At 36.1% G+C, this 19,370-nt stretch overlaps 1 protein-coding gene across 2 annotated transcripts in view; it reads right to left on the bottom strand.

Moving 5' to 3' along the window:
* WDR7 (WD repeat domain 7) overlaps window positions 1-19,370 on the bottom strand; it is a 239,759-nt gene that overhangs the window by 24,123 nt on the left and 196,266 nt on the right. For both annotated transcript variants that reach the window (XM_087715346.1, XM_087715347.1), the window contains one exon: window positions 18,631-18,730. In XM_087715346.1, the coding sequence (XP_087571472.1) occupies window positions 18,631-18,730 (100 nt within the window). The remainder of the gene's footprint in view (window positions 1-18,630; window positions 18,731-19,370) is intronic.

Raw genomic sequence — 19,370 nt, 5'->3', positions numbered from 1 at the left:
CCCAACTATTAATGTACAGGCAATGTAAAAATCAAAGAGAAGGAAACTGGCTCTAAAATGCTATCTTTTGGATTGTACCTTCTATGAATGAGCTCAACACCATGTCTCCAACACTCATTCTAACAAGACATGTACTGGTTAGAAGAACCATGAAATTACACTATCCCTTCTTTTACCATTGTATTTGCATATGCATGATCATCACATGTCCATCGAAGAGTTTTAAGAACCAAGATTCTACGTAAAATATTCCAATCCCTACATGTGAATAATAAGCATTCTTCTTTTCTTCTTTATAGGCCAACTTTCTGGGTTTGAGAATAAGGAACAGGGCTGCCACTATAGTCAGATATTATGAAAAGGAACGATGGCACAGGCTCTCATGCATCAAATGATTGAATAATTGAAAAATTTCTGGCATTGCACTGCCATATTATGCAAATATACTCTTAAAATACTATTCGACCCAAAGAGTTTCTTGTCTAATGGCTGTTTCTTCCCCTAAAGCCTTCAATTAGGGATTGCTACCCAATTACCATCAAATTTCTTGGAAAATATTAACTGCAGGATCTGCTCTTGGAAATAAATAAGGTACTTAACTCTCCATCCCTAACTTCAGTAAAGCTACCTTTCCACTGATAAGATTGAAATTGGCACTTCCTAGCTTGCTATGCTGGTTGTGTAGCTTAGTTCCAACAGACACATGCTTTGGAAATGGCAGTCACATGAATAAGAAATTAGAAGTTCCACACCAGCCTTAACGAGTTAACTGAATAGCTAAGGTCTAGCACTGGCCAAAGTTTACTTCCAAACCAAGCCAATATACAAACACCTATCCCCTGATTTTTATTTTAAACATAGCACGCAGAAGATTAAATATGTCACTTTTTCCTAGCATGGTCAGGAAAAGCTTTTGTTGCACTTCAGTTATTCTTATGACTCAAGAATCTCCTATGGTTTCTACGGCACGACCTGAAAAATATATATCAAATCTTGTTAATAGGCAAATGCTACCAGCTTGTTAGACAACTGGGTATCAATTTGTTTTGCACACTAGAACAGCCAAGCATGTTGGAAGCAGAAGCTAAGGCTGTGTATGGGGTCTAACAGAAAGGTGCTCTCTACTATCTAATGATGTCCACAGGGACAACATGCCAGGGTATTGCTGAAAAAGAAGTACAGTAAATACTGACATTAAGTTTTAAACCTGGAATGATATTTGTATCTTGCTGTGCTCTCTCATTCTCCTGAAAACTCATTTTGTTTGAAGATTTTATTTCGAGACGGTGACGGCTTAAACTTTGGAGGACTTTTCACAAAAGTTACGTAATTACTGGTTTTTCAATGTGCTGCCTGACAATATTCCATTTTTTAAGAAAAAGAATACTGAAAAGTAGATGTGGGTAATTATTAGCTTGCTTTTTGAGAGCTGCTTTTGATCTTCCAATTCAAAGGGACTTCTATTGGAGAAGCAGAAACAAGCTCGGCTCTTAGCAAGCTTCAGTGGAAAAGCCAAGTTGCTCTCTATACTTTAAAAATTCAGGCTGTCTCTAATCATCCCCAAATTGACGTGATCACACAACACCAATCTGAGATTGTTTGTTCTGCTGGCCCCTACTACATCTGGCCAGTCAAGATCATGAAATCTCTTTTTGGGTTGCAGAGTTTAAGCACAGTATAAGGACATGTCCCAAGTTGTTTTCACCAATCCGTTTATCCTGTTTTCCTGAAAATAAGACCTCCCCAGATAATAAGCCCAATCGGGCTTTTGAGAGCATGCACTAAAATAAGTCCTCTCTGGAAATATTGCAACACAGCAGCAGCAATGAGGTGACCATGCTCGCTGCCTCCTGCACCTCAAAAATAATAAGACCTCCCTGAAAATAAGGCCAAATGCTTATTTCGAGGGGAGGGAGGTTCAAACTTATTTTTGGGGAAACACGGTATTATAGTGTGGAAAAAAAAATATTCCTTAAATGAAGTGTACAAAGCAAAGAGAATTGGAGAAAGGGAATACTATTGAAAAAGAGGAATACTATTCAACCATTTCCAACTTTTTTTCTCCTTAAAGACTAAATTAAGCAATTTAGGAAGAAAGGTTGTTCTTTTTCTCTGTATCAATGTTCTGCATTTTGAGAATTAATTTCCTCAAAATAATCACAGTAATATTTAAACATGTGGGATTTACACATTGAAGGCAAGCAAAGAATTGTAATTGTAATTGTTTATTTGTATGCCGCCCTTTTCCCTGGGGGGACTCAGGGCGGCTCACAATCCAAGGGGGGGGGGAAGACAAACTTTTACATATAAGACAATACATGATTAAAACGCAACATTCATACCATTCGGGCGGGTTACAATCTTTAGCCCCAGGCCTGACGGGATAGCCAGATTCTAAGGGCTGTGCGGAAGGTCTGGAGGGTGGTGAGGGTACGAATCTCCACGGGGAGCAGATAAGTTTTGCTTTCAATTATGTTCAAATATAGCTTTTGATGCGCAGATTAAAATGTAATCGCACCGCAATCTCATAGCGTCACTTGAAAACCAACTTTCCAAGAAATATTCAAAAAGAATTCAAAAACAGATATCCAAGATCCAGATGTGCACCAATGTATTGAAGTTCTGTTTGCTTTTTTGATCTGACAGAATGAATAACCACAAAACACTGTTTCTTAAAGGTACATCTCCTTAACCACTTTCTATGTTCTCGCAGGTTGCCTTATGATGAATTAACAGAATTTACATTCTTAACATCATTTCTAAATGACCAACATTTTTTTTAAACCCTAGAATGTTATTTCTTATTAATGAACACCAACTAACAATTCTTCTGTGTTTCAAACAAGGCCACTCAAAAATACACGATTAGCAGCTTTTTCTAGAGTGTTTTTTTTTATTCCTAGCATTTTCCCACAAGTTCCAAATCTGCTTTATTTTTCCAGGTCAAGTGGGTGTTGATCCTTAGAAGGATAGAATAAGAAAATTCAAATGCAGCATATAACAGTGATTCCCCAAGGGGAAGATGCCTGTAGATTTATTGCCTAGATCCACAATATTCAAATTTTTTCTTACAATTAAAAGAGCAATATCACTGCCACGTTAAAGACAGATGAGTTTATTCTTCTCCAAAAAAGACAACTACAGTTGTAACCAGTAGTCTCTGCAATACAGTTTTAGCTGGATGCTCTTTGTTGGCATAGCTAAGGATACAAAACAATTCTAGAAAATTGTACTCCCAACTAGCAATAGCGCTTAGACTTATATACCACTTTACAAGTGCTTTTACAGCCCTCTCTAAGCAATTTACAGAGTCAGCCTATTATCCCTAACAATTTGGGTCCTCATTTTAACCAACCTCAGAAGGATGGAAGGCTGAGTCAACCTTGAACCTGGTGAGATTCAAACTGCCAATTGCAGGCAGCCGGCAATCAGCAGAAGTAGCCTGCAATACTGCATTCTAAGCACTGTGCCACTGCGCCTCTCTAGTAGATGCGTTTAAGCATGTCCAAGTTTGATTGGGCCTATTTGTATCATAAAAATGTTGAACAAAGTTCTCAATAGCCAGCGAAGGACAGTTAATCATGAGTGAAGTTGGAATCTGCAAAATAGATGCAAACAGCCTAGAGAACACTACAATTAACATAAAACCATAATAAAGAAGACCATTCTCATCCCCCACATGTAACAGGATAGCAAATATGATATGCTGCAGACTTAGATTCAGCATCACTTTTTCAGTGTTTCCATCCATTTCCCTCTAGTTTCAACGTGGTTAAGCTTTGGAATCAACAGAGGAAGCCAAATGTAGGTTTAAAAAGGATGTGCGTAGGAGAAATATAGTTATCAACCATTTATTGGGCTTGCATCTTAATTCCAATGTCTTTAAACCAGGAGAGGCAGATATAGATATTTACACACAGACACACAGACACACAGACACACAGACACCCTAAAGCACTGGATATATATTCCAAAGACACCCATATAATGGATCAGCTGGCCATCTAGCTCCTTTTGCAACAGCTTTGCAAAAATATACCTTCTGAAGGTGAAAAGCAAAATAAGAGAATTCCCTTGAGGGAATCCAAAGCCCCTTGAAGACAACCTTGTAACTTTCAAATGTCAGGTCTAGAGAAATATCATAGGTCATCCATTAAAAGAATAGAAAATAAGCTTGTCATAATTTTAAAATGTAAACGCAGACAAAAATCCAACAGAGGAAAGCATACATAAAACGACTAACTCATCAGTGTCATACCAATTTCCTATAAATTCTCCACTGGGTGGTAAAGATATACTTGGGGAAGCTGCCTTTTTTAATAGACAGATAGCTAACATACTACTGAGTAGGCTGAGTAGCAGTGGGTTTCCAAGATTTGAGGGATAGGTTATTCCCAGTGTTTTACAAGGAATTCATATTTATTTGGAAGCATCTCATAGGTTTGGTAGTAAATGAAGCTCACGTATGGCTACCTTTTATCATCACACCAACCTTATCAGGAAGGCTAGCATGTTTTACAAACTTGATTACTAGCGCCCAGTGATATTTGAGTTTGAGAGTTCTGTTTAATGTCAATACTTGGGGGGGAAAGACATATTCAATTTTATATATGCCTCAGTTTTCATCAGATTACAAAATATATTGAGTACCCAAGCCAGCCATTAATTTTTTTAAAAAATATATGATTTCTTGACAAGAAATCAACAAGCATTTACTGCCAATGTAAGTAGAAAATAAAGGCACATATCCATGCAGTCCAGGTGTGTCAAACTGGCGGCTCACAGGCTGGATGCGTCATGCATAGGCCACACCCACCCAAGCTCCGTGACTGCAAAAGCGTCATGATACATCATGTACATCAACATGACGTGGCGAGTTTTAGAGCCGTGATGCAGTCAGTTCATTACAGCAATAGCATTTTTTATTTAAACTAAATTTGGTTTTCTTTTATACTGAATGATGAAAAGTATGTCCCCTTCTCTTTGTGTGTGTGTGTGCGCATGCAAAGTGGAAGACAAAGAAAAGACAAAAAGACAACAGAAAAATATTAATGAGAACTACAGAATTTATGTCAAAGGGTTTAGCAAAAATCCCGACTACAGAAAGATGACACAAACAAACAAAAATGTTACTCTGAAATTCATAAATAAATTTAAAAGTAAGTTTATTTTACTTAAAAAAAAATAAATTTAGAAGTTTCAAAACACAGGTCAAAAATGCCCTTTTCTTATTTGTACAAAAAATATTTGTACAAAAGACACCAAAGCCTGTAATCATTGATCTGTTAACACCTACCAAGGGGGGTGGGGAATAAAATAATACAGGAATTGTTCACATCAGTTCTAAGCTGAAGTCCACAAGCATGTTGCAATAATATCAGTAGCTGTGATGCTGTATGTTTATCATGAGATAATCACACCCCTGGAGGATTAAAGGCACTCAGCTGAACCTTGTGCCTCTGAACACACTTGGGGTGCCATTATCTGATGATAACCCTACTCTCTGTCAAGCCTTATTGCTTAATTAGGGTTTATGAAGGTGATAACAAGAGTAAAAAAAAAATCAGATGAACATCACCCAAGACTACTGATACCTTAATCAACTTAAATCCAGCAGCTGAAAATAGACATGACCAACAAAAAGCATATAATCACTTAGCAGTAATTATGTTCTATAGAAGAATGCATCAGCTGATAAGTGATGTGGAAATTCCCACACTTAATCATTTGTTCAGTCAATGGTTTTGCGAAAGGAAATTTAATGTGCACTTAAGAAAACATTAAGGCAGCCTCTCTGGGCAAAAATGAATTCTCCTAATCCAAGATTTAAGCAAAAAAAAAGGGAGTGCAAGAGAAGAAAATTCAAGAGCAGAAATAGACACACCTCCCATATATCCTCAGCATCAAAAGTGCTAACGCAAAAATGTTTCTGAGCACACAGAACATTGTCGGTCAAAAATCTAGGCCTTTTGTTAATGTTCTGTAAATTCTTTTCTTATTTGCAGATAGAACATGCTCGCGGATCCGGTACACTTGGAACTGCTTTCCAATTCAGAGCGAAACATCAATTATCTTTATCAAACAACAATATCTCATCGCAGTCCATTATCAAGATGGAGTCTTATTTTAACTGGACTGCAGCCCTATCTGTATATCAAGGCAGGCCACGGTGGCAGAGAGTGAGTGAAAGCCTGTGAAATAATCAATAATAATAATCAAATTGTGGCCGACAGGTTGTGAGGATGGAAGTTTTTGATGAAACCTCAACCTTTCCGTATGTGTGTGAGTGTATATGTGTGTGCCTGGGTGCGCAGATGATAAGGTTTAACCTTTACAATACCTGATAACTATGACTCAGAAGAAGCAGCCCACCATGCATATAAGATGTTCAAGAATTGCATCATTTGACCAAACAGCATTCTCTGTACATGCAGGACTACCGAGAGCTCTATGAACATAATAATAAACCACAATGCGATTTATTTCGGTGTTAATGGAATTTGGCTGGCATTAACCACCCCCAAAAGCAAAGTAATAGTGTTTTAATACTATGAATTGGTTCAGCAATATGCCTAAAAGTTAGAATTCAGACAGTTATGATATTATTGAGATTTCTCCTTGGTTTATAATAAAAAAATAAAACCTGAAGAAAATAAAAATAACCAAGAGTAGCAAAGAGCTATTTAAAATAACTAATCACCCAGAGTCTCTTTTAGAGCAGATGGGTGGCACGTTAATCTATTAAATAAATAAAAACATGAAAGCAAACAAATGGATTCATCTTGCTAGTGAGAGGGGCAGCATATTAATTAATTAACCAAATAAACAAATAAACAAAAGCCAGTTGAGGATGTTTCTTAAAGACTACAGATGTGCTCAGACTCGTAGTAAATGAAGTCAAATTTTCATAATGAGGTCACTAAAAGAGAGAGTCATATAGAAAGAGGCATTCCCTCAGAGGTTGCACTCCATTTTGTGGCTTTAAAGTTTTTTGTTTTTAAAAAATGCTAATTGTTTCACCCAGAAACCAAAAGACAAAGTATATATATTTTTAGCAGATGAACAACGTGGTCCCTTTAAGATCTTCCCGAGACCAATATGCTCAGTCTATGCTCAGTTCATTGCCACTGAAACTTCTGGAATGAGACACATAGGAAGCTAATTACAATTATAGTAATCAGATCTGGATATTATCCGTTTGTGTTATTATTATTTATCTTGTATACTGTTGGGAGAAATGTCCTTCTGGTTCAGTTCCAAGTGGGGAAAAAGACACTGGAAACATGGAGGCTGTTTGGAAAGATGGTTTTAATGGCAGACAGGATCACATGGCTTGGAGCTCTTGGGTGAAAAGGCTATCAGATGCCTTGAAGATCTTCAAGAAAAAGGGAGGAGAGGATCAGAATCCCTGGGTTTTATACCCTCTCTGGCTTTGAACTTCCTGGGGCACAGGAAGAACATCCTGATTGGTTGCTGTCAGAGGTCATAGCTAGCTTTGTAGATTGTCTGTGTGCTAAGTTTGGTTGAAATGTGGTGGGTGGTGCAATGAAGGGCAATTAAATGGCTCTGCCTGTAGATCTTTGTTATGTAGAATAGACTGGCTCAGGCCTTAAGGGCTCATTGACAAAGGTGGGGTGGGGGGGGGCAGGGAGCTGCTTTGTCTTTAAAACATGTTTCTCCTTTTCTCATCCAGAGAAATATAATATTCTGCCTTTTTAATATTTCCTAAAATATTTCATTTTTCTAGGAGAGGGGTGGGTGCTAACCTCCTAACTTAAGAAGGTTGGGAAGGCAAGTTCTTACACTGTTGCAAGGTCATCCTGATACCAAATCAGTCTGTGAGCAAAAGAAGAGATGGGTGGATGGTGACCTAAAGTTCTATACATTGCTTAAGTGGGAGAAGGACACACAAGAATTTGGACACTGGTTTCATTATAAATAGCTTGCATTGTACTTGATACACCACAGTCGAATTAATATGTGATAGCCTTATTTGTTTTGCCAGAATAAGCCTATTTATCAAAATCTTGTAGTTTTGCAATTTCTTGCCAAGGCTGACACTGTTAAAATTGTTCCTGGCAAAATGCCCCACTCAAGAAATCCAGGTAGTAATGCTCTTTTGGGGACAATCCAAATCACTCCCATCATTCGGAGATTTACCACCTCTCTGAATACAGATAATCTCTTTATCTAATCCTTTATTAAGTAGGTAGAATTCAGACAAACACCATTCCCTAATGAATGACGAAATCAGATTTGGATATCATCAGCATACAGAGAACACCTAGATAGGATTTCCTATAATCTCTTTTGTCAGTTGCATGTATCAAAGTACTATCAAAAAATCCTGGAAATAGAATGGAGTCGGAGGGACCCCCTATAATTTCCTCCTGTTTTCCTCAATAATAGTCTCCGAGTGGCACCATTTGCATTCTACCTTTAAGAAAAAGAAGGAATCATTTTGAATTACTTCCTATTCCAAAGTCTCTCAAGCAATTCAAAAGGATGCCATGTGGATGTTTTTTTGAAAACAACAATCACCACCAACAAAGTCCTAGTTAGATATGCTTGCTCCCTTGGGCTATTTATAAAATAATAAAGGCAGGATAAAAAATCTAATTAAACAATGAAACTTGATTTGAAGCCGTTTTGAAACAGGGTAAAATATGGTCATGCAGATGTTTTTCTTCAACCTTATTAGAAATGGTTTTAGAACTTACATAGCATTGTAAAGAACATACCTATATATATATTCCCCTACAGATTCTCTGTAACTAAAAGATAGAACAAATATTAGAAAGGAAGTTTAACATGTATTTTAGGTTTACATAACTTTTCTTTTAAAACAACAACAACACTGAATGCAGCACTTTGCAATCAGGTTGTAAATTCAGACAACATTACATAGGCAAATAATTTATTATAAACCTATAATTCTCAGAAGAGTTGATATTAAAGAATTCTTGATAAATAAAATACTAAATCCTTGCAAACTATGATTTTGGTTAAGACATTAAGAAACAAACTACCTGCGTCTGCACTCTGTGTTCCTCTCTTACAAAGAAAGTTTTCATTTTATAACCTTCACCCATGTCAAACCAAAATTTCAACTACAAACAGACTCATATTAACTAGTACATTTAATTGTTCATAACATAATACTATTTTGTTTGGTCAAAATTAATTACTCCCGAGAAAGAATTATCTATTTTCTATATTTCCAGTACTGTCTAAAAACAGGTTGTTTTTTTTAATGCACAAGGTATCTGTTTTTATTCATGTGAAACATTAACAAATATGTTTCTCATGGCCACATTGTCGCTAATAAATTATTTTTCTCTGCTGTAATGCAGAGAATGTAATGCTGTAAATCTCACAATTTAAAAACACATTTAAGTGCCTATAGGAATATTTTGTTTTTAAAGAAGTACAAACGTTGGTTATTTATTCTAGTAACTCAAAGGTTTTAATCCCTTATCAATTAATTTGGAATTAATTTAAACTGATATAATTCAATTTCTCCTTTTTTAAACTAAGAGATGGGAATAATGTCACCATCTCATTGGAAAGAACTGAGCGAAACAATTTTTTGCAATAGCATACAAATACATCTATTACGTATTTTAGAAAGATATCTGTACCAAACCACCTGCTCCTAAACTATTTCTAAAAATCGCTATGAATTAATCAAGTTTACAGAGTGAACATTGCAACTATGTTTACACACACACATCACACTGAATTAATTTTAAATAGCAACAACGATGAAGACTGTGATAGCTATTTTAATGAAAGACAAAGTGCATAACAATTCATTCAATGAAGCTAACATTTTTTTTAAATGATTGCAGTGAGACATTGCTGAATCTCTCAGTTATGCTTACTCTCCTGTTCATTTTCAGTTGCACAATTCACCAATTCTTTAAAAATAACATTTTTGTTCTAAATTGTAGAAATCTGCTCAAGCCCTTCCCAATGCACAAAACCTTAAAAGCATATGTAGGTCTCCTTCCAACATATAATAAATGTTATCCAGAAATACAGCAGTTGTATTAAAGCACCATCAGTTGCTTTCCAGAGCTGAGTAGCAATAAGATAGTATGTTTTATTATGAGTGTCATGGAGACGGTGTGAAAAATCAAGAGCCACAGGCAGTAAGCAGCAATGGGTCAATAATGTTCACAGAGACATTGTGTGGATAATCAACAACAAGGCTTTAGGTTCTCTATGCAAACAGCTGAAGGGCAAATCAATACAGCCATGGGAAGGACACTGCCTTGTTCTACTTCCCACAATACACTACCCACCACTATAAGAAAGAACCCTAAAAATGAAATGAATTCTAACTTCATCTACAGCAAGCACAAAGCAGTAGCAAAATAAAAATAGTTGCCATTAAAAGCACTGTACTGTATATAGCTGTTTTTAGAAGAAAAAGGAGGGAAAAAAGCCCTAAAGTACAGACCTTAAACAGACCTTAATAATGAGTGATGGCTGTAAGACACAAAATGGTTTGTACTCTGAATACTTATTGTGTGATACCAGTTTGCCTCTTGAAAGCGTTATAAAGAGCTTCTCTTTTTTTGTCAGCTGCATCTTTCTGCCTCGATTCTAACCAAGTAATCAGGATCATTTTAAGTCTTTGGAATTAAAGATTGAAACGTGCATTCAAAAATCAATTGTTTTTGTAATTATGTTGGTCATAACAACTTTACATTTGTGGACAAGTATGTACAGTATGCTACAAAACAAATGATTTAAATTATTGAGATATTGAAATGTATATTATTGTTGCCAGGAGCAATATTGTGTGTGTGTTTGTTTGTATGTGGAGCTAATTATTTCTTCAGTAAAATAACGTATTGGAAATAATGCTAATATGTTACATTTTAGAAAAAAGTTGGTTCTTTGTTCCCTCAAAGTATTAATCATCAAATGCAGCCTCTATGTTGCTACGTGGCCCCATCCTATTTAGAATTCAATTAAAGCATATAAAAAAACCAGCCTGTTTCATAAAATTTTGATTGAAAGTATTTATTTCATTTTCTCATTCAAACAAACGAAGATTGCTAACTACCTTGCTTCTTCATACACTTGAAATACTACTGCTTTTTTGGGACCACTGTATTTGGCATATCATGAGAAAATCACAAACCAAAAGCAACGTGGCTAATTAAAAAAAAATTGTCAGCTTACCACCTGATATGATTTTGAGGACCATATGAAAAATTAATATAGGTATCAATGATTTCCGCACCATAGGAGTATATGGAGAACTCTAAACGTTAACTAGAACTATGATTAACGCCCATGATCCCTCAGACTGTTTTTTCAAAAAATTATGTCTTGTTCAATTATATTAGTAAGTAAAACATAAACCAAAAATAGCCTTAATTCTTTCGGGCAAACGTTTGCTTTGCTTTTGAAAAATCATTTTCAACAAGTCTACTGCTTATATTTTTATGAGGTGCTACATTCTTATCAAGTGAAAGAAGAAATATATAGGTGTCGGCATCCTATTTAATGGAAGCTTAGACTTCTCATTCTCTCATCCCAAAACACTCTCATCTCCTAAAACAAATACAAAAGATTCCATTATGAGAAGTAACAATTCGTGAACGTGAGATAAAGTTATAATCTAAAGTCACTCATATTTCTATAAACTATTGCTGCCTCTAATTTATTAGATTTCTACCAGGCATAATAAACCAACTCTTGAATCTCACTTTTCTTAGTTAAAGTAAAAGGAAACCAATACTTTCTGGTTTTTGATTTACCTTTGGAGTTTTGTAAGTGTCCATGTTGGACACTAGATTTAAATTGCAGAATTTAAAAATGATGGACTGGAATCAGCAGCAGACCCGGGAAAATAGATGATAGATGTTGGCCTCACCAATGGTCTGTGTGAGGATCCAGCCCTTTTCTTAGTGAAGATTCTGTGGACTGAAGTCCAGTTGAATTGGCATGCTTGTATTCATTTCATACATACATTAAAAAAATAATAATAATACGTCTTATGGTGTCGACAGAACAGGGCTCAGTGAAAGGAATCTGGACCATTTTGTTTCAACATCCACCTGATGCTATCAGTTTTTTCCCCCCAAAAAAAGAAAAGAAATGGGTTACACTGAATAATTTTATAAGTTTTCAAGTGATGCTTTCATTGGTGCTTGGCATTACTTAACAACTTTCTCTTTAAATATTACTTTGAACAATTTAACCACGGGAAGAATGGGGAATCTCTTTTACAGAAATCAGCCTTTTTTAAAAAAAGGCAAGATAAAATTACAACTCAATTGGCAACTTGCGCCATTGCTCGATGAGACAATTTTACAGAGGTGCATATTTTGAATGGAGGAAGGTGAAAATCTTTCATTCACTAAACCTAATTCATTCACTAAACAAGGGCCACAAGGAAGAAAAGGTGAACAACACCTCCCCCTACACACACACACACCCACCCACACCATTAAAGCAGGAAGAACTACAGTAGAGACTAAAACTGATAATGGTGTACATGGCAAGATCTTAAGCAGCTGGAGCAGATCAAAATATGCAGGAAGGCAATTCCAAGAAGTATAAGTGGTCATTTTAAAAGGAATACCGTAAATCAAGCTTCCACATCTAGAGTTACAAATTGGGTCAAACTGATCTGTGCTGCCAACTAACAACAAAGTGCTGAGCAAGCCATTAAGGAAAAGCTTTCCCAAGTGTGTCACACCATTCATTTCAACACGTAGCATTGATTCATTGTCGGCTCAGGTTGGGAGTATGGGGACACTGAAGGAGGTCACGTCTGCACAATTTTTTTTAAAAGTGTCATATATGATGTGTCCAGTGCATTCAATTTATTTGACACACAAATCTTTCACCTGGCTTGGCTTTTTCAGCATCAGTGGGCATCCAGGCAGAACTAGGAGGGGATACAGACTGTATGCAGACTGTATGAACTGACATGGTTGTTGCTGGACAATAGAAGTAAGATGGTGCTATTGTGCTTATGGCCTCCTTTAAAGGATTGTTATTGGCATCTTGGTCACCGGAGAACACGTCCTTGATTGTACAGTCCTTATATTCATACGACATAAAAGGTCCATATAGGCTTCTACGACATATTCTCAGTTTGTAAGTCTCTATTCTAAATCAGAAGCAGTGTGTGGTACTTGTAATGTTGGGTTCGGCGAATTAATTTTTTCCTTTCAGAGCGGTACTGCATATTTTCTAAAGGAACAGGTCAAAAAGTTAAATGACTGTGACAATCGCCATTTGCCCAATTATGAATGAGAAAAGAAAATGAGTAAGGTTTTTTAAATTAACATTTCCAGCATCAATGGCATAAAAATAAAGGAATTTAGGTTACAAAAGGGGTTCAAAATGAAATGGAATCATCCTGGATGAAGTTTAGGACAGGAATTCATTATATAAAATCCAGTAAGGCAGTATTCAGGTTTTCCTCCATAAATGTGTCTTTTCCATTATTAAAATTTCATTAGTTTACAGTCACTATGGTATTTGATTGTAGTATATTTCTAAATTATCTTTAACATTTGTTCTATTGTTACTGGTTTTAAATTTTGTTTGCAATATTAAAGGTTCAGTAGAGCAAAGAAAATGTGATACAAAATTAATACAATTATTGTTACTGCTTCTACCGCAACCACTAATACTACTTAACAATACGTTTAATAAATCCTTGATAATCCATCATTATGGATGGCTTCCGTGACTATCGATTGTTCAAGGTTTTCAAACAAGTTGTTTGAAATGTGAGATAATTTTTTCTCTGTGCTATGCCTACTTACTCATTATACAATATCTAGCCTCTTTTTCTAATTAACAACTTCAAACACTAAGGGTAGTATTTATAGCCACATTCAGATAAGTTACTCATTTTTTTAGACTCAACAGTTTGCCTGTGAAATGGCATTTGGTTAAAACCAGCAAACAAAAAAGGCTAAAATAGATGGATGTATATTTTGGGACTCTAACCTCACTTTTGCCTTGTATTCTGTTGAAAAGTTATTTATCTGTGATTGGACCTCTACTGCTTTAGAAGTCAAATCAATCTTATTCTTCCACGGTGAGCTTCCTCAAAATCCAAATACAACCACTGAACTTAGAGAAATGTGCAGTTTAATTTTCTAACTCTTGATTTTTTTCTTGATTCTGATCCTTTTCACTTTCATTTAAAATTTATCAGGCTGGCCTGTTCAAGACCGAATATACCCATTTGTGAATGTAATTGTCCGCATATTCCAGGAGCAAACTTAAAACCCCCAGTAGTTTTCCAATAATTGCAATTAAACAAAATGTATAAAGGTAAACGTTTCCCTGGCACATATATTGTTTCCGGCTCTAGGAGGTGGTGCTCATCTCCGTTTCAAAGCCAAAGAGCCAGCGCTGTCCGAAAACATCTCCATGGTCATGTGGCCAGCATGACTAAATGGCAAGGGCGCATGGAACGCTGTTACCTTCCCACCAAAGGTGGTTCCTATTTTTTCTAATTATATTTTTACATGCTTTCGAACTGCTAGGTTCGAAGCTGGGACAAGTAATGGGAGTTCACTCTGTTATGCGGCACTAGGGATTCGAACTGCCGAACTGCTGACCTTCTTATCGACAAGCTCAGCATCAGCCACTACATCTCAAAATGCATAGTAGTTTCCTTTAGGTTCTAATTCATAATAAAAATACTGTATCTTCTTCCTTCCTTTTAATCCTTGAAATTTCTTCAGGAATATCTTCTCTCTTCTTTGTGTGGTATATTGTCTGTTCCTGCTACTAAAACCCATCGTTGTAATTTGTTTCCCCGCTTCATTATAACTGTAATATCCTTTCAGTTTCTCATTCCGCGAGCAGCAATTCCTTACTTCCACATTTGCTTGCTCTATCACTGTCACTCATGACATCTGCAGCATGAGTGCTCAGGATAAACCTTTTGTTGGCATCGCTAAAATGACCTCTTGGATCCTGGTTCATGTGGAAATTAATATTTTTATAGATTTGCCAACATTCATATGTGGTGTCCTCTTCCAATTCTTTGTGTTTTTCAAAACATTCATAAAAAGCAAAAAAAAGCCCCCTATTAAAAACAATAAATAACTTTGTAAATGTATAAATAATTTATAAATAAATGTATAAAGAAAGAAAGTACATTAAAGAACATTATAAAGAACATAAACAGTAAATGTATAAATATCAAATGCCTTAGAGAAGATTTAACCTTGAGGGTCAAGCATATCCAAAGAAGAGGATTGAACCTCTAGGTTACAGTCCCTGACATTTAAGAGTGGGTACTCAGAGCAAAACGTTAAGTATAGAGTCTACAAGAAGAAGAAAGCAACAAGGATGCAAGGAGCAAAAGATTTCATAGGTGATCACCAGCATCTTGAATGAGACTCTTTGTAGTCTTGCAGTCAGCAAGCCAGCTATTACATTTTGGGCTAGCTATAGGCTCTGACTTGCCTTCAAAGAAGCTTCATATACATCCTACTCAGTTTCTATGGAGGTTCTCAATCATCCAGGTCATAAGAAGCAAAATGTTTTCAAGAAAACAAAACCAAGTTGGGTTTTAGAAAAACACCTTTGAGACATCAAACAGAGTTGTGTAACTGAGAGATGACAGGGTTTTCTGGTTTAACAATGGGTGCCATTGGCAAAGCAGCTAAAACTGGACAAAGTCTTTTCTGGTCATGAATTAAATTTGCTGTTCTAGCAGGAGCCATCTTTCTAGCAGAATTGCCAGAATGGAACCACCACTTTTATGGGAAACTAGCCGATAACCCGGCGTTTCCCGGGTATTTATTTGTAGGGGGAAAATGTCCGGACCAAATGTAATTTCTAATGTTGGATTTTCCTCCTTACCAGAGGGAGCCTCCTCGCGGAGTGCTGTGAAGCCATTACCATGTCAACTCCACTGCGCTGTACAGTAGAAGCCATTTTACGGCAGTACAGTAGAAGCCATTTTAAGGCACACCAGGCTGTATCTTAACAGAACACCCCCCCAAGGGGTTTTAGGGGTGTCTTACCCCCACATAATTTGTTTCCAAAGAATAAGTCATCTGTGTACCAAGTTTGGTTGAAATTGCTCAAGGCGTTCCAGAGTTATGCTGACACACACACACACACACACACACACACACACACACACACACTTTTATATATGTATATAGAAGAAGATGAGTAGCCCATCAAGAGTTATAGATGGAACATCCATCCAGAACACTTTTGAATCAATTCTATCTTGCTGGAATTCACTTACACTCTGTTTCTCCCAAAAATGCATCATGTCTCTCACAACCTTAGGCATACACATTCAGGCATGAATATACATATGACAAACTTTCATGCAGAGGTGCATGTTCAACACATGAATGACAGCAATAACACATTCAAGCTTTTGGATCAAACATTATTAGGAAACTTCAGCTATGGAGTTTTATGTTAGCAATAATTTTCTATTAGTGTTAGGATCAAATAAAAACCTCTCCCCTGAATTCTTCCATTAAACGGAGCATAAAATCAAAATCTCCACTGATGAACAAATTTACAAATATTTTCTGTTATCTGTTGGTTCACGGAAGGCATCTTTTTTGAATGGGGGCCTCTGCCATACCAGACTACTGCATTGTTAATGCCTTTTCATCATATTTCCACTTTTCTATTTTATCATTGAGATTCTATGTTATTTCATCAACCCTAATCATCAACTACATCAAACAGAATTGTTCTCATAAATAGCATAGCCACATCTTGGTTTGGTTGAACTAATTTAACAACAGATGCCATGAGAAACAAAATGTTGGTATTTTTAAACTAGCTGCTGTTAATCCACAGGATTCACACCAGAAGACTGTTGGAAGAGGAGACAATCAAGCATGTCCATTAAACATAAGGCAAAGCAAGGCGGAAAGAAGATTTTCTTGCTAGAGTCAGCTTTTTTTTTTTCATTTAGGTAAGTAAGAATACACCTTTAAGCCTTTGCTACCCATTTTTAACTTTAGATAAATTTTGAAACCTATTATGTGGAGCCATATTTTCTAGCATTGGTGGTCAAAGCAGAATTCTATATGTCTACCCTGTGGATACATTAGCAAATAAATTATTAAAAAGAGAGAGAGAACAAACGCAGAATCAAAACCGAGAACCAATGAAGAATTAAAAACATTTGTTTTTTTGTTGGTAAGGAGAACAAAGCACAGAAAACAAAAGATGTACAAAATGTGAATGGAAAAATTCCTATGACAATACATTACCCATTACCAATACCTTACTATATTACATGGTGTTCAACATCCCTTTGAACCCAGGTAATATTATGCACATTTTGACAAACAGGAATTGAAACTGCACCAATGAAATTATATGATCTTTCAGTAAGAGACTAGTGTTTGCTGTTTAATTTAGGAGTAAGGAAACTACCAATATTAAGGAGACATGAAATTAGTTGGCACTTGACAAATTAATAACTAGAGATGAATGTTTGCTATATCTGAATATGAAACTGTATTTCAATATTTTACCCAACCATCAATTGCATTTCTGTAACGAAATTACACCATTTAAGAGACATAATTAGTTAAACTGTGAATACACTTTTCTAGGCTGTCCAGAATTGTTTTTTTTTTTAAAAAAAATACTATGTTTCTTTGGAGATCAGAGATCCTTATTCTAAAACAAGTGGAGCATTCGTTCAATTCATTAGTTAATTTAAGAAATTAGCAAAAAAAATGTATTGAAGATTAAACCTGTAGTTTTAAACAAAGCTGACTGCGGTTATCTACCATGCACCAAATATAATTAATAATTAGGCATTATTAATCATTGCACTGCAAGAGTCCAAACTTGGTTTAGTTAGATATAGACGTGTGAGGATTAAAATGCCTAGAAAACACTGGGAAAAATAAGCCCCAGGACTTTCTTGAATCATGGTTCCTGGCAATGTGATAATGTCAGCACATGTCTCATAAGATTAGGTACCTTTTCTGTTTCTGCATTTGTGGAAAGCCCTAGAGAGTTTTGACCCAATTAACAATCTTTATAGCCCATTTTCAAATATGATTACTCAGAGGTTTTAGTAAACGTTTTTGTGACTGCACCTCATTTGACTTACTTTGGCGACAACTATCACTGATCTCTTTAGTGACTCTCAATGTTGAGAATGGAATTTGTGTGTGTGTGTGTGTGTGTGTGTATGTATGTATGTATATACATATATATATACATATATACATACATATACATACATACATACATACACACACACATACATTCATTATATTATTTATCAGCACAAATGCAATATATATACATATATATATATATAAATAATTGGCAGATATGCAATACAAAAACTGATGTAGGGAAAACCAAGGCACCGTGTGAGAAGTTTGTGGTGTATGTGTGTGTGTTGGACAGCTATTATTAACCCATCTGTGCTCACCATTCAGTTACAGCAAACAAAAACAGTGAGACTGTATATATACATCGAGTCCTTCATTAAACTATTGATTCCCCTTAGCATTATCCATAACGTTCCAGCGACTCAGCATGTCAACTGGTGCAGAGCGAGTCTCTTTCCTTTCAATACTTCTGCAGTTTACAGGGAGAGGATCACTATGATTTATTTACCTGGCATTTTCCAGTCCGGATGTCATAGAGGGCCACTGAACCATGGCGAGATCCAACTGCTATTCGATGACTCCGCTCGTAGTAGCTGACCATGTAAAACCTGAATTGGACATCAGAACAAGGAAAAAGTCAGATCTGATTGGACTGTGGGCAAGATACAAAATGGCGGGGTTGAAGTCTGTTGTTGTTATTGTGTTTTATCACGTTTGGGTAGGACAAGGCAGTTCTAAAACCAAGCTTTTATTTTACAATGCATCACACACAGCCATGGTGCCGCTTTCCCCTTTCCCAGAATCCTTTGGGCCTCAGCTTTGCCCCCCAAAAATCTGTTCAGCTTTTTGACAGCAACTCAAAACACCTTAACACAATGTTTGGCAAAGCTGAGCCCCAAAGGATTTTGGGAGAAGGGGGCACCATGGCTGTGTGTGATGCGCTGTAAAATAAAAAGTTGGTTTTAGAATAAATTATTCCGAAACCCAAATAAATTATTCTGAAAAACAGATGAGCTTCTTTGATCTTCCCTGCATTAAACATAGCACGACCAACCACCATTCTAAAATTTTGAAAGACACATGTTCTAGATTTTATCCATGTATATTTGAACCTAGGTTCTCAAATGATTTTCTTGATTTATTTGTAAGATAATTTTGTAGTTTTCTTTTGGCACATAGGCCATGCAAGAGGGCCAACAGTAAACAAAAAATAGTTAAATTGGTAAGAAAAGAATTAAAAATCACACT

This window comes from Thamnophis sirtalis, unplaced genomic scaffold (genome assembly GCF_051295495.1).
Source record: "Thamnophis sirtalis isolate CommonGarterSnake01/CBP01778 unplaced genomic scaffold, rThaSir2_p1.2 scaffold_5, whole genome shotgun sequence".
Taxonomy (NCBI): domain Eukaryota; kingdom Metazoa; phylum Chordata; class Lepidosauria; order Squamata; family Natricidae; genus Thamnophis; species Thamnophis sirtalis.
The sequence above is the reverse complement of the archived record's forward strand: the minus strand, read 5'-3'. Positions and strand labels throughout refer to the sequence as shown.